Source organism: Grampus griseus (genome assembly GCF_964374135.1).
Source record: "Grampus griseus genome assembly, chromosome: 3".
In the NCBI taxonomy this organism is placed as follows: domain Eukaryota; kingdom Metazoa; phylum Chordata; class Mammalia; order Artiodactyla; family Delphinidae; genus Grampus; species Grampus griseus.
Genome location: NC_139019.1, coordinates 167,019,449 through 167,037,160, shown reverse-complemented (window position 1 = coordinate 167,037,160; position 17,712 = coordinate 167,019,449). Strand labels below are relative to the sequence as shown.

The following is a 17,712-nucleotide window of genomic DNA, read 5'->3' as shown; positions in this document are numbered from 1 at the left end:
TAGCTTAGAGCCCGCTAATGGCTTCCGGGAGCTTAGGACTAAGGACCGCACCTAGGCCATGGCCCACGGCTGAGGTCTGGCTCCTGGCAGCTGTCCAGGGAGAGAAGCGCCTTGCTTAGATCACAGAGCTGGTTGGGGCCCGCCTGCCTCCGGAGCTCTCAGCCCAGCCTCTTCCCAAGGGGAGGGGGATGCCCTCATCCAAGGAAGAAGGGTTCGTGGTAGGGAGGCTGAGTATCTCTATCTGCTGAGAGGGAGGGGCGCAGGGGCCCCCTCCAGGCTCAGGGCCTCAGGCGGCAGAGAGACTGGCCTCTCGGAGCCCAGAACTGGCTCTGCGGGGTTAGGGTGGAGCGTGTGCCCTGGCCTGGAGCCCAGCTGCCCCACCTCCCCACACCGGCCAATCTGGGGGGGTGGGGTGGGGGGCAGGGCGGCACTGAGCTGGCAGTCCCCAGGGGCACCGAGGCAGTAGGAGAAGGCGGGGAGGAAGGAGGCTCAGACCAGAACGTACAAACACAAGCTTCACTGGGGGAGCGGTGGAGGGGGTAGGGGATGGGAGTCAGTCTTCCTTCAGGCTCCCGAACACGGCGGCCGGCACGCTCTGCTGCTCCAGGCGCACCTCTGGGGGTGAGACGAGGAGGACTCAGTCACCTTCCAGGAGGGGGTCCCGCCCCCGCCTCCGCCCACCAGCCCGCCTGGCCAGCCGGCCTCTTACCATTGGGCTCCAGGTCCATCTCGTCCTCATCCTCGCCCAGCTCGATCTCCTCCGGGTTGGCCTGCTGGGCCAGCTGGGCCAGCTCCTCCCGGGAGGCGTCACTCCTGGGGAAGGCAGGCGGCCGGGGGAGGGGGCCATACTGCTCAGCTAGGCCCGGCAGCCCCCCAACCTCCCCGCCCCTCCCCCCTGCAGAGCTGGCCCGCTCCCAGCTCGGCTTCACCGCCCCGCCCTCACCTCACAAACAGGATCTTGCTCTGGGCCCGCGAGGGCTGGTCCTGCTCGGCCTCAGCCGCCAGCTGCTCGGCCCGCTGTTCCAGCAGCTTCATGTCGTCCATGCCGCTCTGCCCGGGGGCCAGGTCGGACACTGTGGGGGGAAGCGTGGGGGTCAGACGCCGTGGGCAAGCTGTCCTCAACCACGGCCTTAGGTGCCTGCCTCGGTCTGAGTGCTGCTGGGCGCCCCCCGACCTGGGCCTGAGGCCCTGGCCCTCGAGGAGCTCCCAGCCTGAGGCAGGGGAGGCAGAGGAGACCCTGATGCTCCCAGACCCGGGAGACCACCACTGGGCCACAGCTGCTCACCAGTGCCCGTGGCGCTGCCCGTCACCTTGAGCATCTGGGAGGCCATGAAGTTGACCTGAGTGTTGTACGTGGCCTGCACGCTGCGGCGGATCCGCAGCATCTCCCGGATGGTGTCCTCGTTGCCGTGTCGGACCTCGAAGTCCTTCCACGTCTGCCAGAAGGCCCCGGTCGTCTGCAGAGGGGCGGGGCCGGGGGACGTGAGCCAGCTGGCTCAGCCGCAGACTCCCACACCCACGGGCCCGGGACCCGTCCCTACCCGGGGGTCACAGATCTGCGAGCAGAAGCTGTAGATGGCCCGGGCGCGGTCGATCTCCCCGAGCTTGCACTCCATGTCCGCGAACCGCAGGCACATCTCCCGGGCGTGCTCGTCTGACAGCACCTGGGCGGGGTCGGGAGGGATCAGGGAGGGTGGGATGTGAGGCGGAGGGGGCCGCCCCTCTTGGGGAGCCCCGGTGGTTCCCAGCACACCAGGCCGGCCCCTGGGCGGGCGGGCCTCCCCACAGACGCACGCACCGGCTCGCTCGGATACCCTGCCTACAGGACCCCTTGTTCCCCCTCTCTAGCCCCAGCTCCCCACCCCACCCCCTGCAGCGGGCACCTCGATGGCCTTCTGATAGATGCTGCGCGTGTGGGTGACCCCGTAGATCTCGGCCGCCCGCTTGATGTAGATGTTGAACATGTCGTATTGCTGGGCGGGCTCCACGGCCCTGGTGGCGCGCTCATACACGGCCATGGCGTGCCGGGCCAAGCCCCACTCCTCCTCCAGCTGCGCGTACAGCAGGTACAGGGCTGTGACAGGATGCAGCGGGGGGGGGGGGGTCAGAGGTCAGTGGCTGGGCCCGTGATGCCCCCTCCAACCCCCCCCCCCACCGAGCCCACCTGGCCCTCCTCACTCTTTGCGTATTTGGGAGGGCAGCCATCCAGCGCCTGCTCAAACAGGTCCCGTGCCCGCTCCAGCTTCTGGCCCCCGTAGCGGGCGATGAACTTGGTCAGGTAGGTACTCCAGATGTCGGACACGTTGGGCCACTTGAACAGCGAGATGCCACGCTCGTATGCCTGCCCCGAGGGAGAGTCGTGTGAGTCCGCAGGGGGAGACTCCTTAGGGCTCAGCAAGTAGGCCCCTTGTCTGCCCACCTCTCCCCATCCCACTTCTCCCCGTGATCACGCAATCAAAGCCCAGCCAAGAGTGTCTGTGCACTGCCTGTCTCCCTGGACAGGCTGCAAGGACCCCGAAGACAGAGCTGGACTAGGGCTCACTAGGATCAGTCAGTGACTTTATGGCTGAAGAGGAGGGTGGAACCTCAGCTTGCAAACACTGCAGCCCGGTGTCCCGGAAGAAGGTTCACCACCCAGGCAGAGGGGCAGGGCCTGCCACTCAGGCAGAGGGGGCACTCGCGCGCATGTATGACTTCCCCGTCCATGTATGTGCACAGTCTCCACTTGTACACGACAAAACCTCAGACAGTGGGGCAAAGCCCCGCCACACGTACACATGCACATGGAAAACACCCCACGTGCCTACAACCCATCGCCTGAGCAGCAAGGCAGGGGCACCCCCGCACACACAGGCAGAACTCCGTGCCTGTGACAGGCTGACCTGTGTCCCCCCCAAATTCAAGTTGAAATCCTAACTCCCCGTACCTCAGAACGAGACTGTGTTCTGAGATAAGATCTTTAAAGAAGCAACTAAGTTAAACAGAGAGGACTTCCCTGGTGGCACAGTGGTTAAGAATCCGCCTGCCAATGCAGGGGACACGGGTTTGAGCCCTGGTCCAGGAAGATCCCACGTGCCGCAGATCAGCTAAGCCCGTGTGCCATGACTACTGAGCCCACGAGCCACAGCTACTGAAGCCCGTGCACCTAGAGTCCGTGCTCCACAACGAGAAGCCACCTCAATGAGAAGCCCGCGCACCACAACAGAGAGCAGCCCCCGCTCGCCGCAACTACAGAAAGCCTGCACGCAGCAACGGAGACCCAACGCAGCCAAAAATAAATAAATTAAAAAAAAAAAGAGAGATTAGGGTAAATTTCATTCCAATACAACTGACAGCCTCACAAAAGCAGAGCTGGGCACAGGAAGAACACCAAAAACACACAAAAAGGTGTCCACGTGAAGACACAGTGAGAAAACAGCCTCTACAAGCCAAGGAGAGGGGCCTCAGAGGAAACCAGCCCTGCCGACGCCTTGATCTCAGGCTTCCGACCTTCAGGACTGAGAAAACACGTCTCTGTTGTTTAAGCCTCCCAGTCGGCTGTGATGGCAGCCCGGGTAGGGACAATGCCGTCCGGGGCCCCCTCACCTTGAAGCTCTCTTCAAAGTACTTGTGCTCTTCCAGGAACATGGCGTAGTTGATGACGATTTGGGGCGTGGCGATGCGCAGGTCCAGGATGCGGTCATAGACGGCTTTGGTGGACTGTGGGGCAGGGGGCCGGTCAGAGCGTGTCCCAGGGGTGGAGTCAGCGGCCCTCCGCGGGGCGTGTCCCATCCCACGCCCCCATCCCATCCTGGCGGCTCACCTGGAAGGTGCCGAGGCTCTCCTCCAGGTCGGCCAGCATTGACCACACCTTCAGAGACTTGTATACGCGGTTCTGCACGGGCTCCGAGCCGTCGAAGTACTCGGCGCGGCGGGCGGGCAGCGCCGTCGCCTTCTGCATGGGCAGCGCCAGCAGGGGGAAAGCCGCGGGGGTGTCCAGGACCAGATCACACACCCTGAGGCTCCCCCACCCCCTCCCAACCCGGGCTTGTGTTTACTCGCAGCAGCCGCAAGGCCTGGTCGTAGTTCTCGTGCCGGAGCTCCAGCTCGCCACACTCGCACCACACGCTGGCCAGGTCGTCCACCTGCTTGAAGCTCACCTTGGTGGCTTTCTCCAGGATGATGCGGGCCTGTGGGGCGGGCAGAGGCCAAGCTGAGACCCCACCCACCCGCCCGGCTGTGGGCGCTGGGCGGAGGACCTGTAAGTACTCGTTCATGCAACGCGCACTGGCAACACGGCACTCACGTCATCCAGCTGCCCGTTGTCCTCGTAAAACTTGGCGAACGCAACCCACAGGGTGTGGGGCTTGCCGGTCGCCTTGAAGGGGTCCACAGTCTGCACGGCCTCCGTGTACGTGTTAATGATCTGGGCAGGAAGGGTTGGGTCAGGCTGGGCAGGGCCCTGGTTGGGGAGGGCGGGGCCTGGGGACGGGGGGCGGGGCCGCCACGTACCTCCCTCGGGCGGCCCTCGTGCAGGGCCACGCGCTTGTGCCACTCGTGCACGTGGTGCGGGTTCTGGCGCAGCAGGACGCTGTTGAGGAGCAGGGGCCGCCGGCTGATGAGCTGCTCAAAGCGAGCCAGGCGCAGCTCCAGGTCCACGTCGTCTGGGACCCGTGGGAAAAGACAGGAGCCGGGGGGAGGCCTCAGCACGCGGCCCCCGGCCACCTCCGTCTCTCAGGTCTCTCCCTTCAGCCCCCAGCTCCCCCCCACTGTCCATCCGGGCACTCCCTCCCTGAGCTGCCCCAGGGCCACCCTAACCTCACACTTGCCCTGGGGCCAGGCTACTCTGGAACCCCCTCCAATCCCCACCATTCCCCCCAGCCCTTCTTCCCTGCCAAGCTCTGGCCCAGGCCCCCCCCCCACCATGCCTGCTGTCCAGCCAGCTCTCCCTTCCCGCCAGTGGCCGGCCCAAGCCCCACTGAGATGTGTTCCCAGTCCTGGCTACCCGCCGAGATCCCACCCGCAGTGCCCATTCAGACTCCCTCCCTGCTGGCCTCTGACCCCAAGCCCCACACCTCCCTGACCCAGCCACTCGGGACCCCTCCGAGCCCTGCGGCCCACCCCTGCTGCTCACCCTCCTCCTCCCGCCCCAGCTCCGAGGCCGTCTCCATCTTCGCCGCGATCATGCTCTCCTCGAACTGGGCATAGCTGTCGAACACCTGGGTGAAGTCCCGCACGGTCATCACGGTCCGGATGGCCTCCTCATACACGTCCCGAGCCTGTGGGGATGGGGAAAGTGCTGGCAGAGGAGAGGCACGTGTGCCCACCGCATGCACACAGGGCATCCGGCAGCACCGCCCTTGGCACCAGTCCCAAATCGGAACCCCCGGAGGGCCTTTCCCGGGCCTGCCCAGCTCCGTCAGCGCACGGCCGTGGTCGGAGCTCCCCTCCCGTCCTCTGCCAGAGTGAGCTGGAGGCTTCAGCTCCTTAGCAGTAAACTGACAGTGACAGCCCCTCACGCAGAGTCACTGCGGGGCTCGAGTGAGACGCATAAAGGGTCTGGCCCCAGTGAGACCCAATAGGTGACCAGCCACCCTGCAGGGACCCTAACCTCAGCCTGCCATGGAGTGCTCAATCGTTGCTACAAAGTACCCCTCACGCCTGCCCGATCCCCCTTCTGCAGCTCACATTCTCCCCATCACCCCCCACACCAACCCCTGAGGGCAGCATGAAAGGAAAGTGCTGGCGTGGGCGAGGCGCATCCCCACCAAGGGCGGGCCCGTTGCTCTACCCCTGGCCCTGGCTGATCCTGCCCCTCTGCCTCTGCCTGGCCGCTGGCTCCAGCAGCCTCCTGGCCGGTCTCCTGCTGCCGGCCTCGGCCTGTGCGCTCCACTCAAAGTGTCAGCCTGAAGGGTCTTTGTAAGACACACACCTGGTCAGGCCTATGTCCTGCTCACGGCTGGCTGGCTGGCGGCTCCCCGCAGCAGGACACAGCCGGCCCCTCCTCAGCCTGCAGGGCCCCCCTTCCCTAGTCCTTCACCACCCCCTCTGAGCCCCCTCCAGCTCCTCCTTCCCACTCTGCTCCCCCCGGCACCCCCCTCCCCAGCCAGTCCCAAGCCAGCCCCTCTGGGGACCTCTCAGAGCTCCACACCCCGCCCCCCACCCCGGCCCCAAGCTCGCCACTCCATGGCCCGATGAGGAGAACAGCCAACGTGGACACTGACAGAAACACCAACACCTCGGGAGGGACCCTCACATCGGACACCCGCTCGGTGCCTGAGTCCCAGTAGGCAAGGAAGTGACTGTCACTCTCATTTTGCAAATGAGGACACCCAAGCTGAAGCAGGTCCAAGGCCAGAGCAGAGAGATCCAGGTCTGGCTGGCCTGAGGTGGGTGCACTCGCCGGCAGGGCCGTGATGCCTGCCTCTCCCCACCTTCAGAAAGGCAAAAGCGGTCCACGTGCACGTCTTCTGCTCACACGCGTGTCCTCAGGCATCCCCCAATACTACGTGCTGGAGGGAGACCCCACCCCGCTCCCGGAGCCCCACGTGCTCAAGCACCTTCTCGAAGTGACCGCTGCGGATGTAGTAGTCGGCCAGCGAGCACCAGAGCTTGCCCAGTTGGTCGGTGAAGCGGGTGAGGCCCCCGCGGATGATGGCGTCCACACTGAGAGACTGCACCTTGTCTGGGTTCTGGGAGATGAGGTCGCAGAGCTCGTGCCACAGCTGCAAGGCATGGGAAGGAGCGTCAGCCTTGTCCCTGAGAGGGCGAGCCCTCCCGCCCAGCCGTCACCCCGGGGCCCACCTGGTAGTTGGACTTGCCAGCCTTGGACACGAAGCGCTCGTCGTTCACCACGGTGGCCAGGCGCTGTGCGGCCTCGTCCAGCCGGTCGCTCGACTTGAGGTACTCGATGTACTCCTCGGCACTCTCGGGGCTCAGCTGGGCACCCATCCACCCGCCAGCTGTCAGTGGGGCCACAGGGCCACGCCGCCATGCCACCATTCCCCCTCCCACTCTGGGCTTTCTGTCAGCCACCCACCACTGTCCCGGACAAGAGCTCGCCCCACACACCCAGTCATAGCCACACCTGTCCAGCCTGGGCCTCACTGGTCCAGCTCCAGCCCTGACTGGGCCCTGACTGGTCCAGCCTCAGCCCTCACTAGTCCAGCCTGGGCCCTGACTGTTCCAGCCTGAGCCTCACTGTTCCAGCCTGGGCCTCACTGGTCCACCCCCAGCCCTGACTGGTCCAGCCTGGGCCCTGACTGGTCCAGTCTCAGTCCTGACTGGTCCAGCCTGTGCCCCAGTGGTCCAGTCTCAGTCCTGACTGGTCCAGCCTGGGCCCCAGTGGTCCAGTCTCAGTCCTGACTGGTCCAGCCTGGGCCCCAGTGGTCCAGTCTCAGTCCTGACTGGTCCAGCCTCGGCCCTAGTGGTCCAGTCTCAGTCCTGACTGGTCCAGCCTGCGCCCCAGTGGTCCAGTCTCAGTCCTGACTGGTCCAGCCTCAGCCCCAGTGGTCCAGTCTCAGTCCTGACTGGTCCAGCCTGCGCCCCAGTGGTCCAGTCTCAGTCCTGACTGGTCCAGCCTGTGCCCCAGTGGTCCAGTCTCAGTCCTGACTGGTCCAGCCTGCGCCCCAGTGGTCCAGTCTCAGTCCTGACTGGTCCAGCCTGGGCCCCAGTGGTCCAGTCTCAGTCCTGACTGGTCCAGCCTGCGCCCCAGTGGTCCAGTCTCAGTCCTGACTGAGCTTAGGCATCAGTGGTCCAGCCTGCACAGCCCCTAAACAGCACCATGCTAAGCATTTCAGGACGCGTAAGAGACATTATAAGTTCAGGAAAACTACACAGTGCCTCCCCACTATTTGCACCTCGACTGTCAGCCCTGCCTGTTATTTGTTTCCCTAGTCGTTTATTTCCTATTCCCTGCTCTCCCGTGGCTGCAGTTTTACTCTGATTTATGGGGTCAGGTGATATGTATCTGTCTGCAAAGTCAGACTGAAAGCTCCATGGAGGCAGCAACTGTCTTAGCCACACTGTCCCCGGCACCTGTCTTAATACCTGACATGGTTACTAGCAAACTGTCTGGAGATTAAACACAGAACTCACAAACAAAACCCTGTCTTAAGAAGCCTCGTTCCCATATTCTGTCTGTTAGGGCAGACAGTGTCCCAACGAGCCGGTTTCCGGAAAGTCTTGACCTGGGGGAACCGGCCCACCTGCCTGAGCCTGGCCCCATCTCGCCCTCTGAGGGGCTTACCTTGAGGAAGCGCCGGTAGCCCCGCACAGCAGTCTCAGGCAGGGGGTGTGAGCGCAGGAAGCGCAGGTACAAGGGCCAAATACGAGAGTGCTGTGTGATGGGCAACGCTCGGAGGGCACGGTCGAAAGTGCGGCGCGTGTGTGTGACGCGTCCCTGGTCCATCAGGAACTGGCAGTAATCTAGCCACAGCCGGGGCATCTGCAGGTGCGGGGAGAGGCAGGGTCTGAGCTGCCAGCACCACCACCAGGCCATAAAGACACCAGATGTCCATTGCAGCAGGACCCGGAAGTCCCGTCCCCCTGGAACCAAGTCTCGCTCAACCCTGAGTGCACAGAGGCCACAGGACTCCAACCCCCTGCTCTGTCCACCTCCGTGGACTCTGAGCCCCACCTCCCCACTCATCCCCTGGCCCAGCCAGGCCCCCTCCCCACCTTGTGCATGAACACAAAAGCCCTCTCGTGGCAGTTGTTGACATCTTCGTAGGCAGGGTCGGTCACACAGCGATGCTTCACCTGTGCCCGGCGCGCCTTCAAATAGCGGTACCAGAGTTTGTAGCTGGGGGGGGTGGGGGGAGAGGGGAGGGGCAGACAATGATCGGTCAGCTTCATGGACCTCGGGACCCTTCACTCTGCCTCACGAGACAAGTGCTGGGAGAAGGGGCCCAGGGAGGGGTGACAAGTCTCTGCGACAGGGGAATGGCCGGGACGTCAGGGAAGGTGTGCTCACAGATCAGGGGATGTATATTCGGCGACACAACACATAGCAGTCACGTGGGATGTACTAGCAAGTTCTGGGTTGATTGGATAAGGTGGGGTGGGTGTGGGGCTGGGGCAGGCAGGGCAGCTGCAACCAATCTCACCTGCAGGGCAGCAGCTTCAGCGCCCGCTCATAGAGCTGATTGAGTCTGGGCTTCGGGGCACCCTGCTTAAACTCAATGTAGCGGAGCCAACATTTGACGGAGAACTGGTTCCGCATGATTTCCTCCTCATAGGGGAGGTCCTCCTCCTCCTGCCAGGGCCGGGGTACAGGGAGAAGACAGACCTGTTCTCAGAGCCTGCGCGCAGCACCACTCCACTCCAAACTCCAGACCCCTCCCCAGGTCCCAGATCCCACACTCCTCACCATCGGGAGCCCGGTCACCAGACACCCAGATACCAGGAATCTGGTCCAGACCCTTCAGAATACTACTGCCTACAATCTGACCCAGACCATCAGACTCCTTGGTCACAGCGTTCTAGGCCAGATATGAGACTGTCACCCAGACGTCACTCTTTTGGCCTTCCTAATCAAGCTATCCACTCTGGCCCAGATCACCAGACTCTTTTGCCACCAAGACCCTGGTCCGACGCCAGGCCTCTGCCCTAGACGTCAAGTGTCACCTCCTCACAACATGGCTCTTCCCAGACACGAGACGTTTGGCACCTCAGGACCCCACTAGCCAGAGTCTAGCTCAACTCTGCCCCAGAACTTGGAAGCTAGACCCTTATCTCAGAAAGAAAGGTATGTACAGGATACCTAGCCTTTAACTCGAGACACCAAGAATCTAGTGAAGATGCCAGGCTTCTACTTCAAACACCAAGCCTTTGACTCTTCAGGAGTCCACGGGCCATCGCCTGATCAGCTCCACATCACCCGGTCTTTACTTCTGATTCCAGGGTTCTCTCGGTCCAGACACCATGCCCTTATCCCAGAAACTATAACGCTCAGGACCAAACGTAGACCGTTACCCAAGACATCAAGATTTTACCACTGAAACCAGAGACCTGGACTGGTCGTCCTGCCTTTACTTCAAACACCAGGCCTCTCAAGATTGAGCTACGCGAGTCTCCCTTCTCTCCCACTCCCATTTCCGCCCCAGGCCCGGGACGCCAGGCCCTTAACTCCAACCACCTGCTCTTTGCTCAGGTCACCTGGGCTCTAGCACCAGACCTCTGCTCCTGACCAGCCTGGCCCGTACATCATGATCCGGTCTCTGGCCCGTAAGGGTCCTCCTGCCCTCAGACCGGCATAACTTTGGCCTAGATCCCCCGGGCTGCCATGCCCGAATCTCCTGAGGCATCTAAGCCCCAGTGCCCCCAGGCAGGCCACCCCCGGGCCCGCCGCGGACTCACGAAGACAAGGTCCGGCCGCTCGGGCCTCGAGAGGCGCGCCATCACCACCATTTTTCTGGCACTCCAGGTACGCGCAGGAGTCGCGTTATAATGACGTCTCCGGCTGAAGGCCCGCCCCCTCGAACCAGGCCCATTTCCTATTGGTTGAACCCTTCCCGATTGCGCGCCCTGCGTTGTTGACTTTCACGTAGACGTCCAGCTACCGGAAGCAGAGAAGAAGCGCCCGAATATGACGTCATCACGAAGCTCATCGGACCAATCAGGTTCAGCAGTGGAACCCTCGGACTCCCAATGGGCTGCTGTCTTGCTGGATGGTTGGCTTTGGGCGGAAGCGGCTTTGAAGCCTGAGAAGAGCGAGATGGGGGTGAAGCTGGAGGTGTTTCGGGTCAGTGAGCAATGGAACGGTTGCAGGCCTGGGCGCGGGGTCTTCCTGATTGAGGAGGAGGCTCTGAAAAGGGGGACCTCTGAGAGAGGGCGCTCTGGAGCGAAAGCTCCTGAGATTTGATAGGGACCTTTACGGTTGGAACCCCAGAGAAGGGGGCACAGGGTTCGGGGCTCTGGGAGGGCTGGTGTGAGGAAAGCCTTCTGAGAAGGGTGATCTGGGGAGGGGGTGGGATAATGAGATCTCAGAGAGATGCCTTTACTGTAGTACGAGCTTTTCTGTTCCTGGGGCGACTGTGTGTGTGTGTGTGTGTGTGTGTGTGTGAGAGAGAGAGAGAGAGAGAGAGAGAGTGTGTGTGTTTCTTTGAGAGGGAGTCTCCCGGACTCGGAGGGGGCTTTTGGAGGGGGCTTTTGGATTATGGAGGCTAGACTTTAAGGTGTATGGCTTCTGTACCCTTGATGGGAGTTTTGGGGTTCTGGGGGCGCTGGGGAAGCACCACTGGTCTCTGTCAGGGGATGGTCCTCCAGGCTCTAAGCAGCCTCTGCACAGTTTGGGGGTGGTGGGGGTGACTCCTGGCTCTTCTAATCTCGCCCCTGCCCTTCCAGATGACCATCTACCTCACCTTCCCTGTGGCTATGTTCTGGATTGCCAATCAGGCCGGGTGGTTTGAGGACTATGTCATACAGCGCAAGGTGGGCACAGGTTCATTCCGGGGGTGGGGGAGGTTATGGGGCACCAAGCTGATGGGGACCAGTGTCTGCCTCCCCTGAGCCAACCCTGCCCTGGGTGTGGGGCTCTGGAGGCTCCTGGCTTGTGTATCCAGCTGTGACTTTGTCCCTACAGAGGGAGCTGTGGCCCCCTGAGAATGAAGACAAGGTAAGCAACCTCCTTTTCCTCCCACCGGAGGAGGGAGGAACGTGGGTTCCTGTGGCCATCATGGGACCCTCAGTCATGGACAGGGAACCGAGAGTGGAAGGACACGTGATTTCCTTATTGCCCTCTCCCTGAAGGTTGAAGCTAATCCCACTTGGACCTGGGTTATAATTGGCATAGGCTTCCAGTGTAGTCACTGAACTGTGAAGTGGTGGTCTGGGGGATTAAAGGGAGGGGTGCTGAGAAAGAGGTCCAGGCCCTGAGGTGTGTACGCCCCTCCTTCCTTCCCATCCCACTCCCTTACCCAGCGCCAAGAGCTAGAAGAATTCAAAGAAAGGATACGGAAGCAGCGGGAGGAAAAGCTCCTTCGTGCTGCCCAGCAGAGGTCCTGAGGCCTCCAAGTGCCTGAATCCCTGCCTCTCCACCCACAGAATGACACACATACACGGTTCTTCGTTGCTCGTGGAAGTGTTTTATTGTCTGCTTTGGGGGGCCAAGTGGGGCCCAGGACGCCTCAGGCCCTCACGGGGCTTGTGTCTGGGGCTGGGGGCTGCTGTTTCGACGGAAGCTCAGTGCAGTCGGGTCCTGAGGGGTGAGGAGGGGTTGGGGGCTGAGGGTCCCGGCTCGTTTCTGTACTCCATCCTGTAGATGCAGAGGGGTCAGCCAGAGGGCCAAGGGCAGTGCTGGCCGGTGCAGGTGGCAACCGGAGTCCCACCTCCCCCCATCTGCCCCACCATCCCTGAGCTTCTCCACTCCTCAGTTACTCAGCATTTAGGGTGGTATTTGGGAGCTGGTGGGTCTTGGGGACGTCCCTGGGATCTTGATCAGAAGCCAAGCTGTGGGTGAGTACGTGTGACATGGACACATGGGTGTCTGGATGTGTCCTGGGCATGAGCTCGCATGCTCTCCACCCTCAAGGTGTCTTCCCAGGAGTGGGTCTATTCTCTCTCGCCTCCTTGAAGTTCTCAGACTTGGGAGCGGGAGCCACAAGTTCTGGCCACAGCTCTGACTTTAACACGCTCCCTGCATGACCTTGATGTCTTCCCAGCCCTGTCTGGGCCTTTGTCCTACCTCTGAACTGGGGTATTGGATGAGCTGGGGTCTTGTGCCTGGCAAGTACGCAGGGTGGGCGCTCCTACCAGGTGCTCATCCCCAGGGGCAGATGATGGACAGGGGTGGGGGTGGGAGGCAGGGTTAGAGGGATCAGTGTGGCTGGTCTCTCCTCAGCCCTGGCAGAACATCACCTACCTTGGGGCCCAGGGGCTGGAAGCCAGGCAAGGCGCTGACTGTCACACGCTGGTCATCCATGCGGCGGCCCTGGGTACTGGCCAGCATGTCCATGAGACTGTCCATCTCGGGTGCAGGGCCGCTCTCTGCATGAAGCAGAGGCCGTGGGGAAGAACTCAGCCCGGCTGGAGGCCCCCAACCCATCCCTCCACCCCCACTCACATTCTCCAGGAAGCATGCTCACATCTGCCCCCAACCCGCAGACATCTCTGTCCCCACTTGCCTGCTCACTTTCTCAGACCCTTGCCCACTGGTCCCCTAGATGGGCACTTGCCCCATTCACACACCCCCCATCACGCCCACTTCCGCACACCTCCCTGCCCGCTCTCACGGCCCTCGGAGGCTGGGCCCGGCCCCGCCTGCAGTGAGCAGCGCTGCTCCTCCATCCGGCCGCCCTGCACGTGGCTCAGCAGGTTGAAGAAGCCCTCCTGGTCTGGGGAGCCCGCCTGGGGGGCACACACACTCAGTCCGGCCGGCCCCTCAGCTGGAGGAGCCCTCAACTCCCCTCCTGGCCGGCCAGCTTCCCCCCGACCCCCGGGCCTGCCCTGCCCCTTCTGTGGCTCTCACCATGGTGCCCGCCGATGTGCTGCTCTGCAGAGCTGCTCCAAATGAGACATGAGTCTCCTTCTCAATCCCGGCCCCCGCCCCAGGGGCCACACCAGCAGTGCCATGTCACGTGGTGCTGCCCCAAGGGAGAGGGCCACCGTCCTAGATTGGGGCCTGACTGCGGGGTGGCCCGGGGGCTGGGACACGAGCCAGGGGAACGTCCCCCTGACAGCTCCTGAGTCCCAGCATCCCTCACCTCACAGGGGGTCAGCACTAAGAGCCCTGACCTCTGCCCTGGGGCTGGGTTAGGCATTCGGACCCTCCCGCCCACCAGCACCTTCTTGGGCAGCAACTGGGTCGGGGGTCCCAGGAGACTCACTTGCTAATTAGGTGCGCTACAAACTCATTAGCCTTGTCATTCACGGGTCCTTGAGTTGGTGGTGTGGGGGGGCGGGGCCTGCTCACCTTGTCGCAGGAGGCCGAGCCCCCATCCTCCTCTTCCTGGTCCATCATTGTCCCTGCTCCCCTCCCCTGGGTCCTGTCCACCTCTCCACTGGCCTCTGCCCTGGCCCCGTGCCAGAGAAGGCTTTTTAAGAGGCTGGGACGTGGCGGGGAGTGGATACCCAGCCCCAAATCCCCAGCTCACGCCCCATCTGCTCCCACCCAAGCTTAAGCCCCATAAAGATGATCCAGATAATCGTTTTTGCAGCGTGAGGCGGGGGCTGCCGTGGGGGCAGGAGGCAGAGTGACCTGGGTTCGGACATTGTTGGCCCGGCAGGACTCGCTGGGCCCCAGGGACTCTCAGGTGGGGTGCAGCAGTCGGCCAAAGCAGCGCCCCCACAGTGGGGAGCTTGGGTGGGCTTGGTCCCATAGGGAGAGGACAGGGCCCTAGGGCAGCCAAGGTGAGGTCTGAAGCTACCCAGCTTGCCCACCGATATCTGCCAGAAAGGCAGTTGCCGTCCGCAGGTGGTGGGAAGAGGGGAAGCTGGGCCCGAGGACCCCTGAGGCACCACCGGCTGGCCTCTGTCTCCTGGCCACCCTTCCTCTCTGCTCACTGTCCCCTGGTCTGGTTGCCCACCCCCTACTCCCAAAACAGGAAGGTCTGGTAGCTCCTGTCTCCCCACCACCAATGCCAGGTTGGTCTGTCTCCTCTGATCTTCCCCCCAGCCCCGCCTAGGAACTGGAGGCTAGACTCCTGGGGAGGAAGGTGCCTGCCCCCTCCGCTGAGCAGCTATGGCTCTCCCTCAGTGCCCCGGGAGAGGAGGATGCTGGGAGGATCCCACCTGCACCCCACCCCATCCCCAGGATGCCTTTCTGGAAACCAGTTAAAGTTTCTTCTCGGAATACACGGGCCACGCTCTCATCACCTCTGCTCAATTGAAAAGCTTGGTCCTCCTCTCCAGGCAGCCCTCCACCATCCGGAGCCCCCATTCACACCCTCTCCATGGCCCCAAGACCCGGATGCCAACGTGATGTCCTGCTCCTCCCCGGACATATTAGTTTCCCAGGCTGCCTTAACAAAGTGTCCCAAACTGGGTAGCTTAGAGCAACAAACGTTTATTGTCATACAGTTCTGGAGGCCGGCAGTACAGAATCGAGGTGTTGGCAGGGCTATACTCCTGTAGCATGGAAGAGTCGGTCTTTCCTTGCCTCCCCCTGGGTTCTTGTGGCTGCCGGCAGTCCTTGGTGTCCCTTGGCTTGTAGCAGCAGGACTTCAGTCTCTGCCTCTGTTGTCACAGATGTCCCCCTTGTGTCCTTCACATGGCTGTCATAAGACGTGGACAACAGTCACGTTGCTTTAGGGATTCACCCTCCTGCAGCACGACCTCATCTTTACTAATTGCACCTGCAGAAACCCTATTTCCAAATAAGGGCACGTTCTAAGGTTCTGGAAGTTAGGACTTCAACACACTTTTCTGTTCTGTGGGCAGCCTTGCACCCATAACAGCAGAACACCTTGGTCACCCTCACTGAGTAAAATGAGAGGCGGCAGACCCTACAGAGCCTCACCACCAGGGGACAGGCTGAGAAGCTAGAGGTGGTCCCAGCTTCCTCAGGATCTCCCAGCTCCCTCCTTTGCCCCTGCAATCCATCTTTCCTCCCAGGAGCTGCAAGGGTCCCTTCCTTCCCCTGCTCAGAACTCTCTCGTGGCCCCCACTGTCCTCAGGAGAAAACCCGAGCACCTTGGGATCATGGGAATGTTCTAAACTTGACTGGTTATGCCGGCCATCGTTTAAAAATCTACAAATAACAAATGCTAATGAGGGTGTGGAGAAAAGGGAACCCTCCTACACCATTGATGGGGATGTAAATTGGTGCAGCCACTATGGAAAACAGTGTGGAGGTTCCTCAAAAAACTAAAAATAGAACTACATTATGATCCAGCAATCCCACTCCTGGGCATATACCCAGACAAAACTATAATTTGAAAAGATACATGAAAAGATATACCCAGTGTTCATTGCAGCATTGTTTACAATAGTCAAGACATGGAAGCAATCTAAATATCCGTTGACAGAGAAATGGATAAAGAAGATGTGGTAAATATATACAATGGAACATTACTCAGTCATGAAAAAGAATGAAATAATGCCGTTTGCAGCAACATGGATGGACCTAGAGATTACCATACTAAGTGAAGTAAGTCAGAAAGAGAAAGACAAATACCATATGATATCATTTATATGTGGAATCTAAAATATGACACAAATGAACTTATCTACAAAACAAAAACAGACTCACAGACATAGAGAACAGACTTGTGGTTGCCAAGGAGGGGAGAATGGGGGATGGATTGGGAGTTTGGGATTAGCAGATGCAAACTATTATACATAGAATGGATAAACAACAAAGTCCTACTGTACAGCACAGGGAACTGTATTCAATATCCTGTGATAAACCATAATGGAAAAGAATACATACATAGGGACTCCCCTGGTAGTGCAGTGGTTAAGAATCTGCCTGCCAATGCAGGGGACACGGGTTTGAGCCCTGCTCCAGGAAGATCCCACATGCCATGGGGCAACTAAGCCTGTGAGCCACAGCTATTGAGCCTGCGCTCTAGAGCCTGCGAGCCACAACTACTGAGCCCATGAGCCACAACTAAAGAGCCCATGAGCCACAACTACTGAGCCCATGTGCCACAACTACTGAAGCCAGCACGCCCAGAGCCCTGCTCTGCAACAAACAGGCCACCGCAATGAGAAGCCCGTGCACGGCAATGAAGAGTAGCCCCCACTCACTGCAACGAGAGAAAGCCTGCGTGCAGCAAGGAAGACCCAACGCAGCCAAAAATAAATAATTAATTAAAAATATATATATATACATATATGTATATTCTCAGAATCACTTTGATGTACAGCACAAATTAACATTGTATATCAACTATATGTCAATAAAGTAAATTTAAAAAACAAAATTGACTGGTGATGGATACACAACTGTGAATATGCTAAAAGCCATTAAATTGTATGCTCTCCGTGATCAAATTGTATGGTATGTGAATTATATTGCAATAAAACTATGAAAGAAAGAGAGAAAAGGAGAGGATGGGAGGGAGGGGGAGAGAGAAAGAGAAGGTGAGCAGGAAAGAGAAAGAGAAAGAAATAAAAGGAAAAAGGAAAGAAAACCCCAAACTCCTACATAGAGAGAACAGCCATCCTGGTTTGCCCAGGACTGTCCCAGTTTTAGCACTGAAAGTCCTGGGTCCTGTGAACCCCTCAATCCAAGGCAAATCGGGTTGGTCCTACTACGTCCCACAGAGGTCTGGCCTCCGTAGACCCTCCATCCTCACCTCACTCCAGCCACTCCTCTGAGCTCATCCCTCCCTTCTCTCTGCATGGTTGCCCCCTGATGTCATTCAGGGTTAAGCCTAAAGGCCACACCCATAGGGTACCCCTCTGGCACTACCCTCAATAAAGCGCCCCCCACCGTGGCACTTGTTATCAGGTCACTGTTTATTTCCTGAAGGCATAACCGATTATTTTCTATCCCCTCCTCCTCCATTCAACTTTAAGTGCTGCCTGGCAGGCTTTCTTGTCTTATTCACTGTGGTCAGTCCCATGCCTGTCCCATGAAAGTGGCAGAGGACCTGGCACCTGGCCGACTCTTAAGAAACATGGTCAAATAAAAGCATGGGTTCGGGAATGAACGAGCTTAGGACTCTGCATTCACACACGTGTGTCACACTTTAAATCCTCATTTAAAGGATGAGGTGCTGCTGGACTGGGCCCTTTGCATGACAAGGTGTCAGCCCTTTGCTGGTGTACAGCAGGGGCAGGCCCTGA

General features: G+C 60.1%; 3 protein-coding genes across 3 annotated transcripts; 1 reads left to right on the top strand and 2 right to left on the bottom strand.

Annotated features, from left to right (window-relative positions):
- Positions 1-479: 479 nt before the first annotated feature.
- Positions 480-10,401, bottom strand: XAB2 (XPA binding protein 2). The gene is made up of 19 exons (XM_082651877.1): positions 10,339-10,401; positions 9,087-9,235; positions 8,659-8,782; positions 8,228-8,425; positions 6,784-6,918; positions 6,540-6,704; positions 5,114-5,258; positions 4,492-4,643; positions 4,286-4,405; positions 4,038-4,169; positions 3,803-3,934; positions 3,586-3,699; positions 2,179-2,341; positions 1,884-2,074; positions 1,542-1,664; positions 1,286-1,457; positions 944-1,073; positions 710-813; positions 480-615 (listed from the first exon to the last, which is right to left on the bottom strand). The coding sequence occupies exons 1-19, from the start codon at positions 10,387-10,389 to the stop codon at positions 554-556; spliced, it is 2,562 nt and encodes an 853-aa protein (XP_082508003.1). The 5' UTR covers positions 10,390-10,401; the 3' UTR covers positions 480-553.
- Positions 10,402-10,647: 246 nt separating this feature from the next.
- Positions 10,648-12,052, top strand: PET100 (PET100 cytochrome c oxidase chaperone). The gene is made up of 4 exons (XM_082650968.1): positions 10,648-10,723; positions 11,326-11,412; positions 11,564-11,596; positions 11,902-12,052. The coding sequence occupies exons 1-4, from the start codon at positions 10,697-10,699 to the stop codon at positions 11,983-11,985; spliced, it is 231 nt and encodes a 76-aa protein (XP_082507094.1). The 5' UTR covers positions 10,648-10,696; the 3' UTR covers positions 11,986-12,052.
- Positions 12,053-12,115: 63 nt separating this feature from the next.
- On the bottom strand, positions 12,116-13,936 carry PCP2 (Purkinje cell protein 2; the record flags this gene model as incomplete). The annotated part of the gene is made up of 4 exons (XM_082652556.1): positions 12,116-12,235; positions 12,842-12,966; positions 13,212-13,326; positions 13,892-13,936. The coding sequence occupies 4 exons, from the start codon at positions 13,934-13,936 to the stop codon at positions 12,116-12,118; spliced, it is 405 nt and encodes a 134-aa protein (XP_082508682.1).
- Between the last annotated feature and the right edge of the window lie 3,776 nt (positions 13,937-17,712).